The following is a 20036-nucleotide window of genomic DNA, read 5'->3' as shown; positions in this document are numbered from 1 at the left end:
CGCTGGCTTCAAGTATTGCCTTAGCTGCAATCATCTTTTGCACCTTCTCCATCTTTGGATGGAAAAATGTATTCTGTATAAACACACACAGTTAACTGCTCTAAACTGAGTTCAGAAAACACTTGCTAGACCGAATTTCTTTTTTAAAAATAGACTGCATGGAACATCTATGTCCTACTCTTGGAACTTGTCAGCTGAGAGGACACGAGCTAAACTTGTAAAGTAATGAGAGTTCAGGCAATCACATTACATCCTGCTGGTTAACATAACAGAAGAGAATATTTAATTGCCCTGAAGTCTTGAACCATCCTTTCTTCTGTTTCTGACCATCCCCAGTATCAATTTGTAACATTAGAAATTTTATTTACACTAGTCTTCCTTTACAACATAATCCACATGACATTCAAAACCTTGAAAGTAACAAATTTATTGCAACCTGTATACAAAAATTTTTAACATATAAGTTTGGTACAAGCACACACAAGAAAGAAGCAAAGGAAATGAAGATGATGTTAAATAAGATTAATGACACTGGACAGAGGCACAGAAACCCCAAGCAAAAGAAGGGCAGCCGAGAGCAGATAGGTATCACAGGCATGGTGAAAAGCATTAAGGGATGAAAACAGAGACCACATCCAACACAAAACACAGTTATTTCTTCTTAATAACACTAATCTTTTTCTCATGCTTCTCAAAAAGTTACAGACCCATTACAAATAATAATGCCAACAACAGATCTTAACTATAGGATAAAAGAATAGCTAAAGAAGTAGTTTTCCCCCCATTACACAGTGAAGTATATTTTATACCTAGGCACCACTCATAATGAACGGCATAAAACGGGTACCTGTGCAAGCTGCATTTATTTCATTGCTTTAATGAAAATCTGACAGTTGAGTACTTCTTCAGACAAGATACAATTTCACCTTACCCTTATTCTTCACAAAGGTATTAGATTTTTCTTAATAAAATGACTGTATGTGAGTACGTAACCATTATCTCCAACTAGGGGTCAAGTCCTAAAAATGAGTACTTTTGCCACAAGGTACACACAGTTATCTGCATTTATTCATCATCCCGGAGATACCACTGATGATTTATTTTAACTTCAGCAAAATAACCATCAACTAAGGAAGGTTAAGTTTATGACTGATGTTTTGCAGCGGATACATTTATTTAAATTCCTAAAATCTTCAACTTCTAATGGTCCAAAACCACTGAATTAGGCACAAACTTTTATAATAACAAACTGCTTGCCTCCACCTCTCTTTTAACTTGCTCAATAGTGAAGTCCAACACTAAATTACTGAAAGAAGCTCTCCAGGTCAGGGAACACATGAAGCCACTGTTACAACAGAGCTAGCAATATGTCCAGTGATGTTCAACAGACTTTACAGCAATCTGCTGTTCTATTTCTCCTTCTAGGAAGCTACTCGGAAAGGATCCCTTTCTCTTTCTCACTTTCTGACCGTTTAACCAGGTTTACCAACCCCGTTATGCTGTGACCCTTCTCTGCCACAAACTCCTGCAAATGCTCGGGAAGGTGCCAAGCACTTTACATTCGGAGGAAACTCCCCCAGTTAACCTGACATGTAGATCAGAAAGGGCAAAATGGTGTCAAACCTTAATAAATTGTGTAAATGCAAAATAATGATCCTAATAAAAACATCATGAACTGTTGAAGTGTTTTATAATGAAATTATTATATACTTTGTTTTCAAGTAATACAATTTAATACAACAGTTAATCAGTACGAGACATGCTGTGACTTCAAAAATGAAATTCCTATAGGAAAAATAAACCTCCTATAGGCTGAAAATATGTTGTTACATTAACTACATGTAAGAACATGTACATTTTCAAAATTATACACACATTACTATCAACTAGAGAAACCTATTGTTCAAGAACCCTACAACAAACCATTATCGTAAATCATTACTACTTTTGAACAAAACCAATTTCCCTATAGCTTGACTTCAAGACTTTGTACAAAACAGTTTTTCAATCAAGTGCAGTGACTAAGCACGCAGAAATATTTTACACTAGTTCTTTGGACAGCTACCATATCTTTTCAAAACACTTGATACAGATCCTCAGGCTGCACAGCATTTTTCCCCCCTGAAAACCACACACAGAGAAGCCACCAACCCTATGCAGAAGTTCACCCCCGTTTAAGTTCCGCTGATTCAACTGTTTGAGGGGGCACGGGGTAATAAAGCAGATCACTGAGATTATGATGGCTAAAAAAAGAAAAAAATCAAGAAGGGGGTAGAACATATTTAACAATCCGGTTTACACTGTGGCCCCAAAAACACTTGCCTCAGCACAAATGAGAGGCAGCGCACTGGGGCGTACTCTTGGAAACTTCTCAAAGGAGGTTTGCAACCAGAATAAAAACAGGAAAAAAAAAAATCACCTAACTGCATCTGCAACAACCACCACCACAGTCAGTGAGGGCTCAAACTAAGATAAGCCTTGCTGTGGACTTCTGAAAGAAGACTAACATTTTTCTAACAGATTTTCCTGAAGTTTTTACGAACTAGCATGCATCCATTTGGTAATATCTTTGAATTAGATAGTTACAAAGATCACACAGTTCCATAACTAATCCATAAACGCTTAACCCTACCAAAGCTCATTGAACTCAGCGAGTCCTCTCGTGTGTTTCAGTTAAGAACTTCTGCACGACTGAGCCAAAGAAATAGCAGCATTTTGAATGAGCAAACTGTAGGTGAAATGAAGTTACCCTGAACCTAAAACTAGTCGATCGTCCTCCTCCCACTCCCCAGCAAGCACAAATAAAAGCGCTTGTTTTTCAGGCAGACACACGCTTCTGATGGACGAACACGAAGGGCCTGCCTCCTTATGACAGAACTTTACCAATGAACAGTAGTAGTATCCCATCACAAGTACTGAATTTTTAAAAAATAAATAAAAGAAAATGAAATAAACTCAATACCTAAACTTTATACGTGACATTAAATAAACATATAAGTTGTTTATATACACAGATGTGTATTATACACATTTAATACACGTGAGCTCACATTTTTATAAACACACACGATTCCAAAGCTATGGAAAGCATACCTTTCGTAACAGTAAAGCTCCATATCATAATCAATTATCAAGGCAGCACTATGCTTCAACAATCACGTATGCTACACAGAAATGACTGAATGGCTAAACCAGAATTTATATTTGTCAAAAGTACTTTGGGAAAGGAATATAAAGGAGGTACTTATTACAGAAACAGTAGGTTCTATTACAGACCCATAGGGTTACACTTGGACACAGAAAACTTGATTATTAAAGAAATAAATAATCCTGGTAAGCGTATTACAGAGACATGCAGGAGAAATACAGACTGAAAACAAATGCTTCTGATGGTGGTTAAATCTAGACATTCCTGCAAAGAATTATCAAGATTTTAGACTTGATCTTATGAATAGTACAGAAATATATCCTACGCAGTGATTGCAAGTCACTTTACAAAATAAAATAATAAAGAAGAAAGAGGTGGGAACGATCATTCCTTAACGTTTCCAGGAGGTGGATTGAGAAATTCAGAAAGTAAGGCAACTACACTCAAGGTTTGGGGGCAGGCTAAAGGAAAAACCTCCAGACCTAAATAGACTTAAAAACACATAAATAAAGACAACTGAACAGCAACAAAGACCATTAGAACATCGGGGCTAAGCAGAGCGGATTTCTCAACAACTGCAGTTTCACTAATACATTGCTGGAGTAAGAAGTTTTATGTTGGTGTTGTTTGTTTGTTTTATATGGTCTTAACTTCCAAGTCAACATTTGTACAAATGCATGTTTTCTACAAGTGTAGTTCTACAAAACCGCATTCCAGATGTGGGAGACAACAACAAGCAGTGAAAATTTCAAAAAGACAGAATGTAATTGGTGTATGGCCCTCTCTAAACACTACTAAACAAACAGATTTCAGAAACAGAAATCTTTAAGACCATTGGAGGAATTATTCTACAAGCACCAGATGTTTACAAAATTAAAGAGAAGTTAAATACAAATTTATGAAAGAATTGCCAAGAGGACAAAAAAAAGTGAAGATCTTAATTATCTATGACAGGAACCCCACATATTTTAAGGCAAATAACAGGGACAAATCCTTCTCGCTTTTGGGATTATGGCCCTTTTCTCAAATCTTACACTGAGAGGGCCTATTATGTCCGGATTTACTTCAACCAGAACAAGTGCAAAATTCTTTATAATAGTCCCAGGACTGATGTTTGATTTACCATTGACTATGTACAGAACAAACCAAGTTCCAGGGTTTCTTCCAGACAATAATTGAGGAGTCCTGGGATCTATTACCAATTATGGAAACAAAGCAAAATTTGATTTTGGAAAGTCACAGCCATTATGAACCCACGTTCTTGTTTATAAATTAGGAGAAAGTATTTAGTTTAGATATTTTATTCATAGTTCGTTGGTATTTGTAAAGCATTCCAAATTTCAGAAATGGAGACCAGCACAGAAATGACAAGCAGCCAAACCCCCATGGACGTCAACAGAAAATTGAGGCTTTCTTCACAACTCAACTTTCTTACAACTCAGATAATAATATACATTTCCCACATGTACAATTCTGAAGGTGGTATTCTAAAAACAAACAGTTTTTTTCAGTCTTAAATCTTATGATAAAGAAGATATTTTTTAAAAATCAAACGTAGTTATGTTTGAAAAAGGTGGTACACATCTTGCAATTCTCACTTAAGCAGAAGTCTTCTGGAATTGATAGGATTTTTGACTACTTAGGACCTACAGCATTTGACCTACAGATAGGATTCTTACGAAACGCTTATAATAAAATCTCACCTATAGGGAAATAACATAATGATCAAAAGCAAACAGCAAGTAAAAGATTTTCCCCTTTTGACTATGCAGTGCTCTTTTGTTGCCACTACAGCAGTTCTTTAACACCATGGAAACTATCTGATGAATGTATTAGAAGCTCAATAAATTTCATAATATTGAGGTAGCAAAGCAATTGGTATTGTTGACAGAGAACTTCTGTTCTGAGTGCCTATTTTAATGAAGAAACATTATCTAAAAATAAAAATTATATTTGAGCTGAGGCCTGTTTTCAACAAAAACATGAGCTAGTTTTAAAAAACCTGAAAGTAACTACACTATATTTAGACCACTGGAAAATGTGGAAGAAGGATAGGAAGCAAGAGGCATACCTTGAAATTAAAAAAATGGGATAGATTGTTTTAGAATTTGCTAAAAACAACCTTCCGTACTTGCGTATGGCATGCTTTACCTTATTCATGTATTTCTGATATGAATGAGGGGGGAATACTGTGAATTACATGCTAGCTTTCTGCCCAATTTCTCAAGATGCTCAACATTTATTTATAAACCATATCATCTTTTCAATCATCTGCACATATGTCTTCATCCCTTGGCCACTCCCCTACTGTTACAGGCACTGGCACAAACAGGACTGAACTCCCTCTTCCGCTTTTACAGGTAATGCTGAATTCGGTCTGTTTTCACGTGTCCAGTATTACAGTATATTTTTTTCCACCTAATTGCTTTCCAGCATTGCACTCCTACTGTTCTTCTGCTCAAGACTTCCAAGCAAAAAGATTATCTGAACAAAATGAAAGTAAAATCATCTTCCAGTAAGCAACACCCCTTGCCAGTGCACATACAATACTACCTTCCACTACAGACCAAGCATGATTTGAGGCACGCCACAAACTTGGTTAACAAACTTGGTGTGGGTTTGGCTAAGGCACAGAGGTGGATGTAGGCATTTCCAGAACAGGGCCCTTCACCAGCACTGCCCTGCCACAAACCAGCTTCCTAAGGGACCTGCCAGCCCTGACGGCTCTTTAAAAGCAAAGGCAAAATGTGAAACCATAATACAGTGCAAGATACACCAGGCAAGAGCATGCAAACATTTAAATACAAGTGAGACTGAAACATATTTAAGAATTCACACATTGAAAATGCAGGACAACTGCATCACAACTTCCATCAGCACTTCTTGTCCCATTCATCTACACTCAAAACAAAGGAGCAAAGGCTGCTTTCAAAATGTTATATTCAACATCAGTCATCGTATAAAAGTTACAGTGCAATAAATAACAAAATAATTAAATTATCAGAAATGTTAAGTCTTGACTGTAGGAGATCACAGGAGATTTTTGGCTTGGAGCCTTCCGAAGTCTGAACAGAGCCCAAGAGAGCCTCAGAAGGCACCTTGCATTTTATAAATACATCAAGTGTTTGTTTACACAGCGCTAAACAATACACACACTTCTGCTAATTAAAAAAATAATAGAACACATGGTAACAACTTCATTTCCCTATACTTTCTCTAACTGGAGGAAGCAACACTGAAAACTCTACTTCTTCTCACTACATTTCCTAAATAGCAAGTTATCATTCAGACTTGTCCATAACACTGAAACATATTCTGTCTCCTATTTCTCTTTCCTGCAAGATTTTTATTACCAAATGAACAACAACTCTGACTTATCTGTTTTTGCAACACACTCATGTATGTTCACAGAAAGCAGCAGGCTGCATTAAAACACTACCAAAACAAGCCATTTCACTATATATGACTCTGTCCCTGGGGAAAGGAATGAGAGCAGATAAGATGTGACAGATGTGTAGTCACGTCACTTAATACACGACTGGAAGGTGCTCAAATCATTATGGTGACAGGAGCAGCATAAGAACTTGCAAAGAATGGACTAAGCATTTATCTAGTTTGCTGCATACTTGATTCTTGTGATCAAAAAATGATACTGAAGTCCATGCAGATGCTTCTCTGAGAGAAGACAGCCTGCAACTGTCAATAGGCAATATATTTCTACCAAAAAAAAAAAAAAGAAAGGAGCATAGCATGTGTGGTTTTGTCTGCAGAACCCATCCATCACAAACATAAAATATGTTTGAGGTTGAATTCAAGGTCTGTCCTCTAAAACTTTCCTGTACTGAAAAATTCTAAAGAGGTTTGACTAAACTTGAAACTTACCCAAAACAAGAAGTTTAAATAAACCTAGCAACCGTAGATCTCCAAACTGATCTCATTCTTCATGGTCTTAAAAAAAAGCAATTTTGCTGATAGCTCTTCTGTTTTGGTTTGAAAGACCCAAATAATAAGGATAAAATTGGAAATTATATTGTTACTGAATAAAGTAATAGGACTAGTCACTTGTTTGAAGGTAAGTACAATCCTAAGACTTTAAAAGATAAGGACTTCCAGGCAATTTTCCAGGAAAAGAATAACAAATGCAGAAGAGTTTTGTTTTCTCACTCCTTTCAGGTTAAATATTCCTAGTTGTCACGAATATCAAGAACGTTGATAGGTAGGTCAAGAACATTTCTAAAGAATAGTGTAGTATTTAATTGCCAGTGTCCCTTCAGGAAGGACCTACACCACTGCTGTTTCAGATTGTTAGGCCCAAATCCTACAAACTGACCTGCACAGGTAGAAGATCCCTGTGCCTGTGGGAATCCGCATTAAGTCAGAGAGGGAAAACTAACTCACAGGATCAGATTCTTAATTTGAAGCTGGACCACTGTAACTCATTATGACACTAATCATAAATGTCTCAACAACGCTCTCTGCACCCCATCTGTTTTATCTTATTATAGTTTTATATCTCAATCCATGGGACTAGCTACAGGAGTCAAATTAAGCACCTGCATATGACCTGCATGTGTGCTCCTGCAAGACCAGGTCCTCAGACAAAGCCAATGTTTTTCCTATGTTTGAGAACATCTAGTGTGTTCCCTGAAAAGGGCTACACAATAGAGTAAAATAATTTTAACATTGATTTATTCACTTATACAAATATAAATCTAAATGTTTGCCAGTCATTTATCCATTTAACCCAAAGAATAAACTCTATTCACATACTTAAAAATACTAGCTGATGCGTTTCTGAGAAATGATCAAAAACAACCTGCAGAAGCATAAAAGTGAGTTTTCAAATTATTTTAAAGGAGCATTTGCTTCTTTATCATACTTTCACTAAACCACTGGAAAATTTCATAAAAGCATATTCGCTGCAGACTACAAAGTCAAAAATCCACCAGTGTTGACAGACCCTGGGCTGAAAAACGGCAAAGAGAGGAAGTGTGCTCCAGAGTCACTCCAGGCCTACCCTGCTCTTCTCTCCAAACGGGTCAGAGTCAGCCCCAGCAAGGTGCAGTTGGATGGACCTTGCTTTTGTCCAAGCATGGCCATTTGGGCATTCTCACACACATCCCACAGAAAGAAGCCCCAAATGTTTCAGTAACAACTCCAGCAGAACAAATCCTACAATCTAAGTTTCATTTAATTTAAAAGACACATACATATAAGGGGTATGTGCTGGGTTTTTGTTGTTGTTGTGTTTTGCCTGTTTATTTTCCCTCAACTTCTCTATTCCTATGAAGTAGCATGGCTAAGAACCAAACCAAAGTGCAATTGCACATCCAATATGTATTTCTGTACACTGATTACCAAATCTGACAAACAGGTAGAGGATGGGACATGGGAAATCTACATGCCCACAAAGCAAAAATGGGACAGGCCTCATACTAAACCTATTAACCCTGTTATTTTCCAGAATTATCAGTATCAACTGTGCTTAGCTTCATTACTTGTAATGGGAAAAAATAGCAATGAAAAAAAAATCTAAAAACCAAGTAGAACATTTAAGAATTCAGTAAAAGGAAACACATCTGGAAGGTGATTCCCTCTTCCATACTAGCCACATGCAATTCTCAGAGGTGTTGTCAGCCCCTGGATTTGTGTTGAAGTTCAGTGACGACTAGGATTTAGGGGAAGCATTCAAGATATTACGGAGATATTGGCATCCTTTTAAGAGCTGTATGCTGGATCATGATTTTCTTTCCCAAATTAGAGGTTAAATTTGCCAGCAGAAACTCAGATGGAGTGGGAATATGCAGGCTGTCCAAACAGTAGTGTCTTGCCTAAGACCTGATTGGCAGAATCTTTCCTCTTGAGATGCTGTAGCTCATGGGACCTTTCAATTTCCAAACCCAGCATAAGCCAGGAGCTGGGAGTTACCTACTCACAAATGCTATCTCCTCAGTAATGCTTTGTTGTAGATCATTCAAGACCTGCCTGCAGGCTAGATTTGGCACCAGGGCCACAGGTTGCAGGCCCACACGTTACAAGGTAAGATCCTAAAAGTCACACAGTTTCCCTCTGCTCACAAATCAATCTGCCCTCGCCAAAATTATTGCTCATTTAGCTCAACTGCTGAGCAGTCTGTGTGCCTTGAAAGTTCAAGTCATGGTACGGGTTAACATTAGCATTTAAAACTTCCACAAGTATCGCAAACAATTACCACACCCTCAAGTCACAGATAAAGTATTTTGTGGAGCTTAAATACATACGTTTCTGGCATGAAACGTTCCTCATTACTGGCAAAATTTCCCTGCAATTTCTGGCAATAGAATACTTTGAGTTTAGAAGTCAGCTGTAAAGTAAAATTGTTTTGGTTTTGAATTAAAAATCATTCTTGATCTTACCTTTCAGCAGAGGCAGGGGAGTTAACTCAATAGGCTTGCCCTGAGACCTAAACTGGGAGGAGCTTTGTGACCTCTTCTGTCTAGCTTTCCTGACGGACTTCCGAGAAAATCCGTCTACTTTATCCACTGATGGAGGAGTAGTTGGTGCTGAGGACATATCCCTACTGAAGGAAAACAAGTATTACAAACATATTCCAAACAGATGAAACAGGTAAAGATTAATTTAAACTTTCCCAAACCCTCACTCTTTCTTTACCGTTCTCCTTCTAACAATTTACCTAGACAGAGTTTTAGGAGAGAGAACTCACGAACATATAAGCAAGTCTTATGGAATAAACTTAATGGAATACTGTAATTATTCTTCTCCCTTGTTTCATCTGCCTCCACTTGCCAAAAATCCTTCAACAGGAAAAATTCAGACCTAATGATGACGTTATTGTGTCACTAGAACTTCATACACCTGTAGACTTGACACAGGATTGAAGCCTTAAACTACATATTGTCTGGGACAAAGCACCTTGAACTCATGCTGTGAGGCACGATGCAAGCTAAATAATGGGTACTTGAAAAGGTACGAATGTCTTTTTCACAGCAGAGTCATCAAAATGCTTAGGATAAAAAAAAAAAAAGGACAAAAAAAAGTTTATTTACCACACCTCCAGATAAGATTTTGCAGCAACATAATAAAGTACAGCAGAAAGTCCTGTATTGCTGCACAATTGCACTAGCACTGACAAAGTTTACATACTGCTTGTTTACTCTCCATTTTAAAAATTCTCAGTTTTTGTACTGAGTCTCTCAACACGCTGTTACTCCATGTTCTGGCATTTCTGTAATAATAGCAGTGTGGTAGCCATAATAGTTCTAAGGGCATAAGCCAGACAAGGTTTGCAGAGAGAGGCAGAGAGCCAAGTAAAGGTTTCTGCAAGCAAAAGTTTGTTTGTTTCCCAACTCTATCAGCTGGTCTAAGAAATAAGCATTGCTTCTGCCTATAAAGCAGGCCTTGGTAATGCTGCTGTAGCTAATTCCATACTCCTCAGAAAAACTGAAAGGAAATATTTAAACAGTAAATTCAGCCATCCAGCTACTGTATTTACCAGTCTTGTGCCGGCTGCTAAAAAGGCCTATCACATCTTGGTGCAATACGGGAGCAATACTCAAGGAAAACAAGAAAGGAGGAATTTCAGCCTACATACTTCAGGCAGTGCTGTGTACAGTTAACTTCACCAGCACGTGCACCTCTACTGAAATCCACAGAACTATCCGTGTTGATAGCACGACGAGCAGCAAGAGCAGTTGTGTTAATTTCAGCAGGGCTGCGCGCTCGTGCAAAAGCAGTTGTGTTAATTTCAGCAGGGCTGCGCGCTCGTGCAAAGTTAAGCATCGGCATAAGCACTTGCAGGATCAGGGTCTTAGAGCGTGTCCTTGGAAAGCATTACTCATCCTCAGTGTCTGTTGACTTCAATTACCAGTGACTCGGAGCCTGAAAGAAGTTGATTCCCCAAGATCGAGAGCACTTTCAAGTACTTTTTTTATTAAAATATTTGTTTACTCGCGTGCTTCAGAAATTATTAAATCCATTGAAACAGACGTTATTTGGATTTGTCTTCTAGAATAAAACCTTTGGAAAGCAGGATTTACTGCAAGCATAAACAAGTTCAGAAAGATAAGAAGTGTTTAATGCAAAATTATAGATAGGTGCACTAAATCTATCAAAAATGGAAGTGCAAGTTCCAGAGCTTCTTCAAGGAAGCATGTGCAGCACCCAGATGCTAAAGTGTGCAGCTGGCATTACAGCAACAAAAAAAACCTTACACCATCTTTTTTTTATTTTTCCTGAGATATTCTCCACCACCAACTTATACTTTCTAAATATAATATGCTATCAGCAACACGATCCGGTACGTTAAACCAGCCTTGTTTATCATCTGGGGGGAAAAAATGCCACCATCACCAGGGCATTCAGGCCCCAGCCAAAATTAATAAATAAAAAAAGTCAGATAAACTGAAATAGAATGGCCTGTACTTCAGCAGCCCACTTCTAAGATTTCACCAGTCCGCCAAAAAACAGGAGCCCAAAGTTACCTGTTACATAAAGCAAACGCTGGGGATATCAGCAAAAACATATACGTAGAGCCTGAATTTGCTGGCCTTGTTTCATCTCGTCAAAAAGATTCATCTCCTCATCACGTGCATCACTGAAGTGTAACCATTTCTGCAGGGATGCCTGCGCCCTCTCGCAAAACGAAATTACCAAAATAATAATAATAATAATAATAATGGACAGCGACCCAAGCAGATCACTTAAACTGCAGGCTCATTGTGTCAGCGAGAAGCTTTACTGACACTTCCCTGCTGTAAATTTAGTAACAGTTTTCCTAACCTGCTTGATAAATTATTAAAACCTCATTCTTATTCAACCAGACTACATCCCGGCTAACAACCTTACAGTAAACACTGATCTCTTTTTTTTCCTCCCTCCAAACGAACCCTCGCTCCGCTGAATACAGCACGGCGGCGAGCCACGCTATTTCAGCGAGGGGAGGGGAGAAAAAATAAGATATATATACATAAAAAAAATAAAAGGAGGTTATTGATTGTGTGAGGCGGAGAGCTGCGGGGCTGGGGACGCGTTCCCTTCACCACGGGGGCTCGTTTCGTGTGCTCGTCCCGGGGAGGGGGGGGGCGGAGCGGTGCAAACACCGCCGGGGGGAAGCCGAGGGGGCCCCGGCCGCCTCCTGCCCGCTGCCATCGGCCGTCCCCTCCCCGGGGCACCCGTCCCCCCCGGCTCCGTTACCTTGACCCTCCTGGTTGAGAAGCCGGAGACGGGGCGGGGGCGGGCGGCGGCCTGAGCCGGGCTTCGGCGGAGCGCGGCCGCTGCTTGGCGGCTGCCCGAGGGCGGGAGGCGCCGGGCTCGCTCCCTGCGGCGGCGGCGGCGCCGGATCCTGTACGCCCGGAGCTTGTAGTACGGCCGCAGCCGGTACGCCGGGAGCCCGGAGTAGGCCCGTAGCCTCGTAGTAGGCCCGCAGCCTGTAGGCCTCGGCGTTGGCGGCGGCCTTCCCCCGGCGCAGGGCGGCGTTTGGCGGCGGCTTCAGGCGCGGGCTCCGCTCAGTCCCATGCACTCGGCGCGGCCCCTGCCTGCGATGGCCGCTGCCTCGCTCTCACATTCCCGGCGGAGCCCTGGCGGAGGGGGCCCTGAGGAGGCGGCTCGGGGAGGAGGAGGAGGAAGAGGAGGAGGAGGAGGAGGAGTGCGGGCCGAGCCGAGGGGGAGCAGCGGAGCGGCCGGGAGGTGAGATAGCGACGGAGGCTGGCGCTGCGAGGGGCGGAACGGGGCTGGAGCGGCGGCGGCTGCCTCAGGAGAAGCGGGGGGGTCCCGGCGGACGGCGGGGTCGCGCTCCGGCTCGCTGCTATTGTGGCTCTCAGCGGGCTCCGGCCATGGCACTCGCTCGCTCACAGCCTCAGCGTTGCTGCCGCCGCCCCCCGCCCGCCCACTGGAGCCGGCCGCCGGGACGCGCCGCCTCATTGGCGCCCGCCGCCGCCGCCGGGACAGCCGGGAAAGGGGAGAGCGGCCCGACGAGGAGGAGGAGGAGGAGGAGAAGGAGGAGAAGAAAGGGGCGGCGACGGGAGAGCGGTGGCGGAGAGCGGCACCGCCATCGACCTCCTCGTCCCGCGGCGGGCAGGAGGGAGGCGGACGAGCGGCGGCCGCCGCCGCCAGAGTGAGGCCCGGCGGCTGAGGTAAAACCCGGTGATTCTGAGGTAAAACTTGGTAATGCTGAGGTAAAAAATGGTATTTCTGAGGTAAAAAACGGTGATCCTGAGGTAAAAACCCGTGATCCTGAGGTAAAGTCCCCGACCCTCTTCGCGATGAGCGCCGCGGGGCTGCCGGAGGACCCGGCCCGCCTCCGGGAGCGGGGTTTCGGCACCCCCGTGCCCCTTCCCGCCGGGTGGCTGTCAGGGGAACGGGCTGTCTGATTTCGCATTTTTTCTCTTTTTTTTTTTTTGGAGTATATTTATATGTATAGCTGCCAGCACGATGAGCGGTTGTAGGTGGCATCGAGGATTATCATCGTTTTGTTTAATTTGTTTACATGAAGGCTTGATTTCTTTCAGAATACAACTAATGGTGTTAATATGGCTGCTGTGTTTAAAATACCATCCACTATTGCCCTTGTATTTCTGGCAGAATAAAAAAAAAAGGAATCAAATTACCTGCAGTCCTTCTGGGTTGATACAGCCAAAACCCCCTGATGTACAGTAATTTTTCATGAATTGAGCTTGAGGGCAGTTTGTGGGCTGGTTGTTCTGGTGGGTCAGTCACGTCCCTGTTTGTGACCGTACCTTGAAAACTACAAAATCCTGCAAAGGGTACCCAGTTTTTGTCCCATTCAGTTGACTCCCCTGCTACATGAGCACCAGTACAGGTATAATGGAGGAGCTGGGACTGTGGTAGAGGTAACTGAGATTGATTTTAAGCTCTTGTGAACCTGCTTTCAAAATTACTGATTTTCAGTCAGGTAAGTTCCCTGGTCCAACTCACATTGTGGCCCTAAGAGGAAGAAGGGACAGACTAAATAAAAGTTCACTGCTACAGAAGGATAACCATGATAGACATGAACAGTTTTGCCTCACATCTCTCAATATGCCTCTTGCATATCTGAAGAAGCATGTCTCCCCTAAATTTTATTATGTATAGACTGAACAATTCTACTTCTCTTCAGTCTTTCTTTGTGGGTTTCATCTTTAATCCTCAGAACACGCATATTTCTTTTCCCTGTGTTCTCTGAAAAACATCCACGTCTTATTTTGACCTGCAGCACCAAGACCGGATACAGCACTACAGTCAAGGCCTCAAAAACACCAGCATCTGCGCTGTCACGCCCATCACAGACTATGTTCCTGTTTACATATGCCAATACAAATACTTTTCAGACAATGTGATTTATTCACAATATTGCTGAGCTGTTTTACCCCTGCATCCATTTCTGCTGACCTACCAAGCCAGTTATTTCTACTTCAAGTAGACAGTAATGCCACTTGAGAATTGATGTATTGCAACAGTCCTAATACTTTTCCTTCGTTTTTATTACTGGACAGATGGACAATCAAGCAGTCAAGACATCTTTTAAAATAAAGTTCTGTGTGCTTTTAAGTCAGAAAACTGTAAACATGTCATCCTTGTAAATCAATTGCATTCCTCAGAAGTGTAGTTGAAAGACCAAAATTCAGCAGAGATTGAACTGTACCATGGTTACAGAATGTGTAACTGAATTTAAAGGAGAGATATGTATATAAGTAAATTCACTTAAACCAACTTTGCTAAAATAACCTAAATGCGAGCAATGGCTTGTAACAAAGAATGTAGGTCAGTTTGGTTTTTATACTAACATAAGGTAAAATTTTGCAAAAACACTAACTTCCTGTTGCTGTGATCAATACGGAACTAAACCTGCAGATGCACATATTTGGCTTTGTTAAGTGTACTTAATTCCATTAGTTTTGTTTGTCAGCCTCACACGGTAATACTCAGATTTATTCACTGGCCTGTGCACTTCTTCTGGTCTGGACTGAACAGTGCACCGAGCAGCTCATAAAATTACTGATGGCAAACTCTGTAAAAGGGAAGTTGTAGCACAGCCTGATGGCTAGACAGGCTTTGTAGGTGAAGTTGAGCATGGCATGTTAAATGGTTGTACTTGGATTTCATTTCACAATGGGAAGACCAATCGTTGCAAAATGCTAAAAATCTAAAACTGAAGCACATGGTACGGGTATTTATTAAGGTCCCTGTCCTAGAAGGGATAAAACTCAAGACTGCTTGAAGAGCTCCCAGTGCAAGTTCGCTGCCCTGCACACAAGGCTTTATACTTGTCGTTCTGTCGTTGAGGAATAGCTATAGAATTAGTTCTTCGGTACAGCTGAACAGGGTGGTAAATAATGCATACAGATAGTTTGTCTTCTCTGAAAACTGCTTCATGTGCTATGGTTTTGTCCATTCTGACCGTGTAAAACATTTTTATGATGCTTTATACTTGGTGATATTTGTATGGTAACAACTCAAGAAAAATACGGGGTTTATCAGTGAATAAAGAAAAATCTTACCTCTTTTTTATCACTTGGCCAGCGGAGTTTACAGAGTTGCCTTCCCTTTTTTTCCAGGTTGCCTTCTTTTTTCTGTTGTGGTCTGTAGAATCTCCATCTATAAGGAGATTTAAGATCACAACATAAGACACAAATGTAAAACTCCTTGTATTTAAAAGGGGCACGGTTACTTGTCTTTCTCCTATTCCCTGTTTGGTCTATATTTTGTAAAGTTTAGTATTTTAAAAATGATTACACAGGTCCCAGTGTAATGGAGAAGAATGCGGTGATGGAGAAGAAAAAAGAAAAAGTACTACAGATATTTTACACATCTGCATATTTTATACGTGTCTGTATAAATCTATAAAATATCAATTTGCAAGAATAAAAATGAACTGTCATCAGATAAAGTTCACAACCGATGGCTCACATACAGTGGGCCTATCTATAAATAGGCATGCATGCAATACCTGCAACCCCTCCTGAAGAGCTACAAAAAATAGTAAGTTTTTTCGGTCACTATTTCTCCACTGCTGTCAAGGGCACAGGGCGAGCCTACCTTTTAAAAGAAGTTACACTGCCTTACTGGTCTACAAAAGGGGTTTTTAAAAATAGTTTAGATGGGAATTTTCATGGCCAGCTCCTCACCAGCTATGCACGGGCCTTTTTAGCACCCTAGCAGTCAGAAAAGCAGTTGAGAGTCCTCCAGAACAGAGTTTTTGTACGAGTGACTCAGATTTGTTCTGCTTCACGTTTTTTGGTGACGGAAGTTCCACTATAGACCATCTGTTATGGCCACCCAGGCAGGAGTACGGAGCTCACATCCACATTGGCATTCTGTCTGCTCTTTACATAGAAACTTATCAAACAGGATTGCTAAATAGGTAACGCTGTGGAAGTCTTGCTCTGCTGAGTGATAAATATAAATGGATTTAGCTGGAGCTTGTAAATGTTTCACGTAGCACATCCGACATGTATTTGTCTACAGAAGGGGTCATATAATGCTCCATAAAGGATCTCCTGTATGTCAAAAGGAGCATTATCGGGGTACCATGGGATTAGTTCAGATATTCCCTGTTCCAATACTACTAAGCAAGAAAAGACATGATCTCCCCAGAGAACTAATTATTCAGACCAGCAGGAAAAAGACCAGAAAGAGAAAGTATTATGGAGGAAGCAGCAGTGCTGTTTGAAGAGGCAAATCAGCATGAGCACAAGTCTTTTCTGATGCATCTTTTAACAAAAATGAACACAGTGGAATACAGCATCAAAGTGACTGTCCTGCTCCATCAGTTTGATTGAAACAGCACAATCTGAGAGTTTTTGTTTGCTATTGAATCAAATCGGTCTGTAATGAAAAAAAAAAAAACATTCTATTTTGGCTGTTTACACCGCAGTTGACTTCTGATTTTTATGTTTCACGTTTTGGAGAGGAAAGGTATGGCCAGCTTTTGGCCAACATATATAATTGCCGTGCCAAATTTCTGGCATAGGAAGCCTGTGTTATTACATAGATATTTTGCCTCCCGCTCCTCCACATCTCAGCTCTGCGATAACACTGTCAGTGCCCTCAGGAGCTGAATTCCTGATAAACTTGTGGGGTGAGGATTTTAGGGTCATAGACACAACTACCCGAAGGGGAGCTAACTCTTCTCTGTTTATAGACACTGCGTCACTAGAAGTCTGTTTCTGTAGTCAACATGGTAAGATAAGTAGGATCTTGCTCGCCTCTGCAGCTGGCTAGCTGCCTCCTCCTAACACAACAAGCGAGCTGCTTTCGCTTATTCCCCAATTACCTTTTTTGTTCTTTTTTTTTTTATTAAATCCTTCCCCTCCCCCAGCTTCTTTACTTGCCTTCTAGCCCCAGGTGCTCCTTTAGGCGTAGTTTTACGGGTTTTTTCTTAACTTCCCTTCTCTGCCTGTTTCCCTCTGCCTGCTTCGGCTGATTCCTCTCCAACGGTCGCTGCCCAACTGCCTTTGGGGGTTCCAGCGCTCCACAGCCCTCCCCAGGGGCAGCCACACCTGGCGCTGCCTCTGGAGGCTGGAAGTACACATGGAAACAGAGTATCAGCCCATGTTACATTGTCCCCTGTACTGCCAGGCTATGTCTGAATCCCAGCTTGAAGAAGTCCTCCTGTTTCTTCTTCCGTTTCTTTGCTTTTTGCTCAAGTCTCCTCGTTTCAGTTATCTCCCAGTATAAAGCTGTCCACTTCTGATGAGCTGCTGGCCTCGCCAGATGAGCACCTCTCCTTTGGCCCGGCTTCTTCATTGTCACACTCCAGAACGAACAAAATGGGTACGATACCAGTGGGTGGTCCAGGTGTCCAGAACACGTGTATGTCACCTGTATGAACAGCTCTCAGAGTGCTTCCCGCAGCTCCAGCAAGGTACCTGTTGGTTTCCCTCCCAAGCTTAGTGCCTATCTGTGGTTCTAGCCACAGCTGATACTAGAGATTTTCCTGAAGTACAGAGGCACTAAGGACTGAGTAGGCTAAGATAGAATAATTTTGTTTTGAAAGAGAACAAGCGAGTGTTCTGAAATCTGTTCTCACAGAGGCGCAAACAACATCGCTTAGTGGCTTGGCTCTGGCCAGCATTGGGTCCCTTTTGGAGCCGGCTGAAACTGGCCCTTACCTTACAAGGGGCAGGTGCTGGATTCTTCTCACAGAGACCACCCCTGCAGCCCCCAGCTACCAAAACCTTGCCACATAAATCCACTACAGTCCTATGTCACAGCTTTAATGTTTAGATACTTTTCAATTTAAAGTTTTCAAATAATGGCAAATAAAAGTGTACATTTATATGCTGTAGCTCAGCATTGTAGGGAATATTTAACATCGGGGGGAGTCTTAAAGCACTTAAATAAGTTTAAAATTTAAGTCCTGATGGGTTCGAAAGCTTGCAACGTGAACCTGGGCAGAGGAAGGGGCTGTACAGGTGCCGAGGGCATTTCCACAGGCTTTTTGAACAAACTATTAGAGACAGCAGGAGCGGAAATACTTGGAAGGAAATGGCTGAGTGTTAGTTACAGGTATAAACACAAATCCTCGTGGGAGCGTGCTGCATGCGCAGGATTGCCCTCACACTGAGCAAAACAAAACAAAGAGTTTGGGAGGGAGCAATGTGTTTTCCAGCCTTACCTTTTCAGAAAAATAATGGGCTAAAACATGGCGGGGGTGGGGAAATGCAACAAATAAACAGCAGAGGCAGGAATCAAGTGGGATGATAAGCTTAGTTCACTTAGTGGTGCGTGTGGTAGAGGCAACTTAAGAGACTGTAGTCAGTGGAGGCCATAAAGTATGATTTCTTTGCATAGAAAATCAAGATATGGAGCAACTCACAGGAACATTTTAAGAGTGGTGATGAGATTACAGTGAAGGAAAGGGGCCGTTGGCCTGGAGAAGGGAAGAAAACAGCCAGGTGAGCAGAATGCCTTCTTTCCATATAAGAAATACCACTTTATAATAAGGATATTTTCCTTGGAGCAGCGATCTCAGCAGGGAGGAAATGCCTGGTAGAGCCTGGGTTGTTGGACATACAGGCACGTGTTTTGTTATGACGATGGTGTGGTATTCCTGCAGCTGCGAAAGTGGTTGCTAGTATCTTGTCTGGAGCTGTACTGCTAAATCAAAGGTGAAGAACCAGACTCCTGAATATCCACGCTGTATAACTGTTAGCTTTGGCTGTTTCTTACACTCAAGTAGTCCCCTCTACACCCACTGTGAGGGCGAGCCATAAACAGTACGGGTGCAAGCTCCTCAGTGCTGCTGTCTGTTCCCTGGCTGGCAGGTATAGCAGTAGGAACATTACCTGGAGAGGAATGTGTGAATACTGCTGGAATAGGAAGGATAGGAAAAGAAAGGCTATAAGAGCATTTCATAAAATCCAAATCCACTGTCAAGTTTAAACAAATAGGGTAATTTTACCACTGAAAAAAATACGTGAATAGGAAGGCTTGTAGTTTTTTACTGACCCTCTACAGGAATTGGAGATACCATATAAATGATGAGCAAGGAAGGGATTGTCTTCAAATGAGAACGGGAACTGGAGTTGAAATCAGAAAGCTATGAATCCTGGAAAAACACAGGCACTGATTAGATTTAGATGAAAAGTAGCAAACACCTGACTAAGCAGACCACACAAAACTAGATAATTGGAACAAGAACAGAAATGGTGTTCTGTGCAAGTGCTGGAAGTTTAAAAACTTAGTTGAAGAAATGAGAATTTCTCACTTTAAATGAGCATACTGATATAACTGATTTCTTTGGAAACACTGAGAAGGAATAGTATTCAAAACTCTCACATACTTGATGACAGAAAAGAGACTAGAATGTTAAGGTTAAGAAAGGAATGGAGAATAAAATGGGAAACATCATTATACCATTGTACAAATCCATCATGCATCCTTATCTTTA

At 41.6% G+C, this 20036-nt stretch overlaps 1 protein-coding gene and 1 long non-coding RNA gene across 5 annotated transcripts in view; one reads left to right on the top strand and one right to left on the bottom strand.

Moving 5' to 3' along the window:
* PPP2R5E (protein phosphatase 2 regulatory subunit B'epsilon) overlaps nucleotides 1-13028 on the bottom strand; it is a 72908-nt gene extending 59880 nt beyond the window's left edge. The window contains exons 1-2 of one of the 4 annotated variants that reach the window (XM_035551096.2): nucleotides 12341-13028; nucleotides 9544-9704 (exon numbers count right to left, since the gene is read on the bottom strand). In XM_035551096.2, coding sequence (XP_035406989.1) covers nucleotides 9544-9700 — 157 coding nt within the window. In that variant the 5' untranslated portion in view covers nucleotides 9701-9704; nucleotides 12341-13028. Of the gene's footprint in view, nucleotides 1-9543; nucleotides 9708-12340 lie in introns of all 4 variants that reach the window. The other 3 variants (XM_035551095.2, XM_035551097.2, XM_035551098.2) reach the window with 3 other exon arrangements.
* A 106-nt stretch (nucleotides 13029-13134) lies between these two features.
* Nucleotides 13135-15655, top strand: LOC118250211 (uncharacterized). The gene is made up of 2 exons (XR_004779361.2): nucleotides 13135-13278; nucleotides 14358-15655. It is a non-coding gene; the product is annotated as an uncharacterized LOC118250211 (long non-coding RNA).
* The last annotated feature ends 4381 nt before the right edge of the window (nucleotides 15656-20036 follow it).

Source organism: Cygnus atratus, chromosome 5 (genome assembly GCF_013377495.2).
Source record: "Cygnus atratus isolate AKBS03 ecotype Queensland, Australia chromosome 5, CAtr_DNAZoo_HiC_assembly, whole genome shotgun sequence".
In the NCBI taxonomy this organism is placed as follows: Eukaryota; Metazoa; Chordata; class Aves; order Anseriformes; family Anatidae; genus Cygnus; species Cygnus atratus.
The sequence above is the reverse complement of the archived record's forward strand: the minus strand, read 5'-3'. Positions and strand labels throughout refer to the sequence as shown.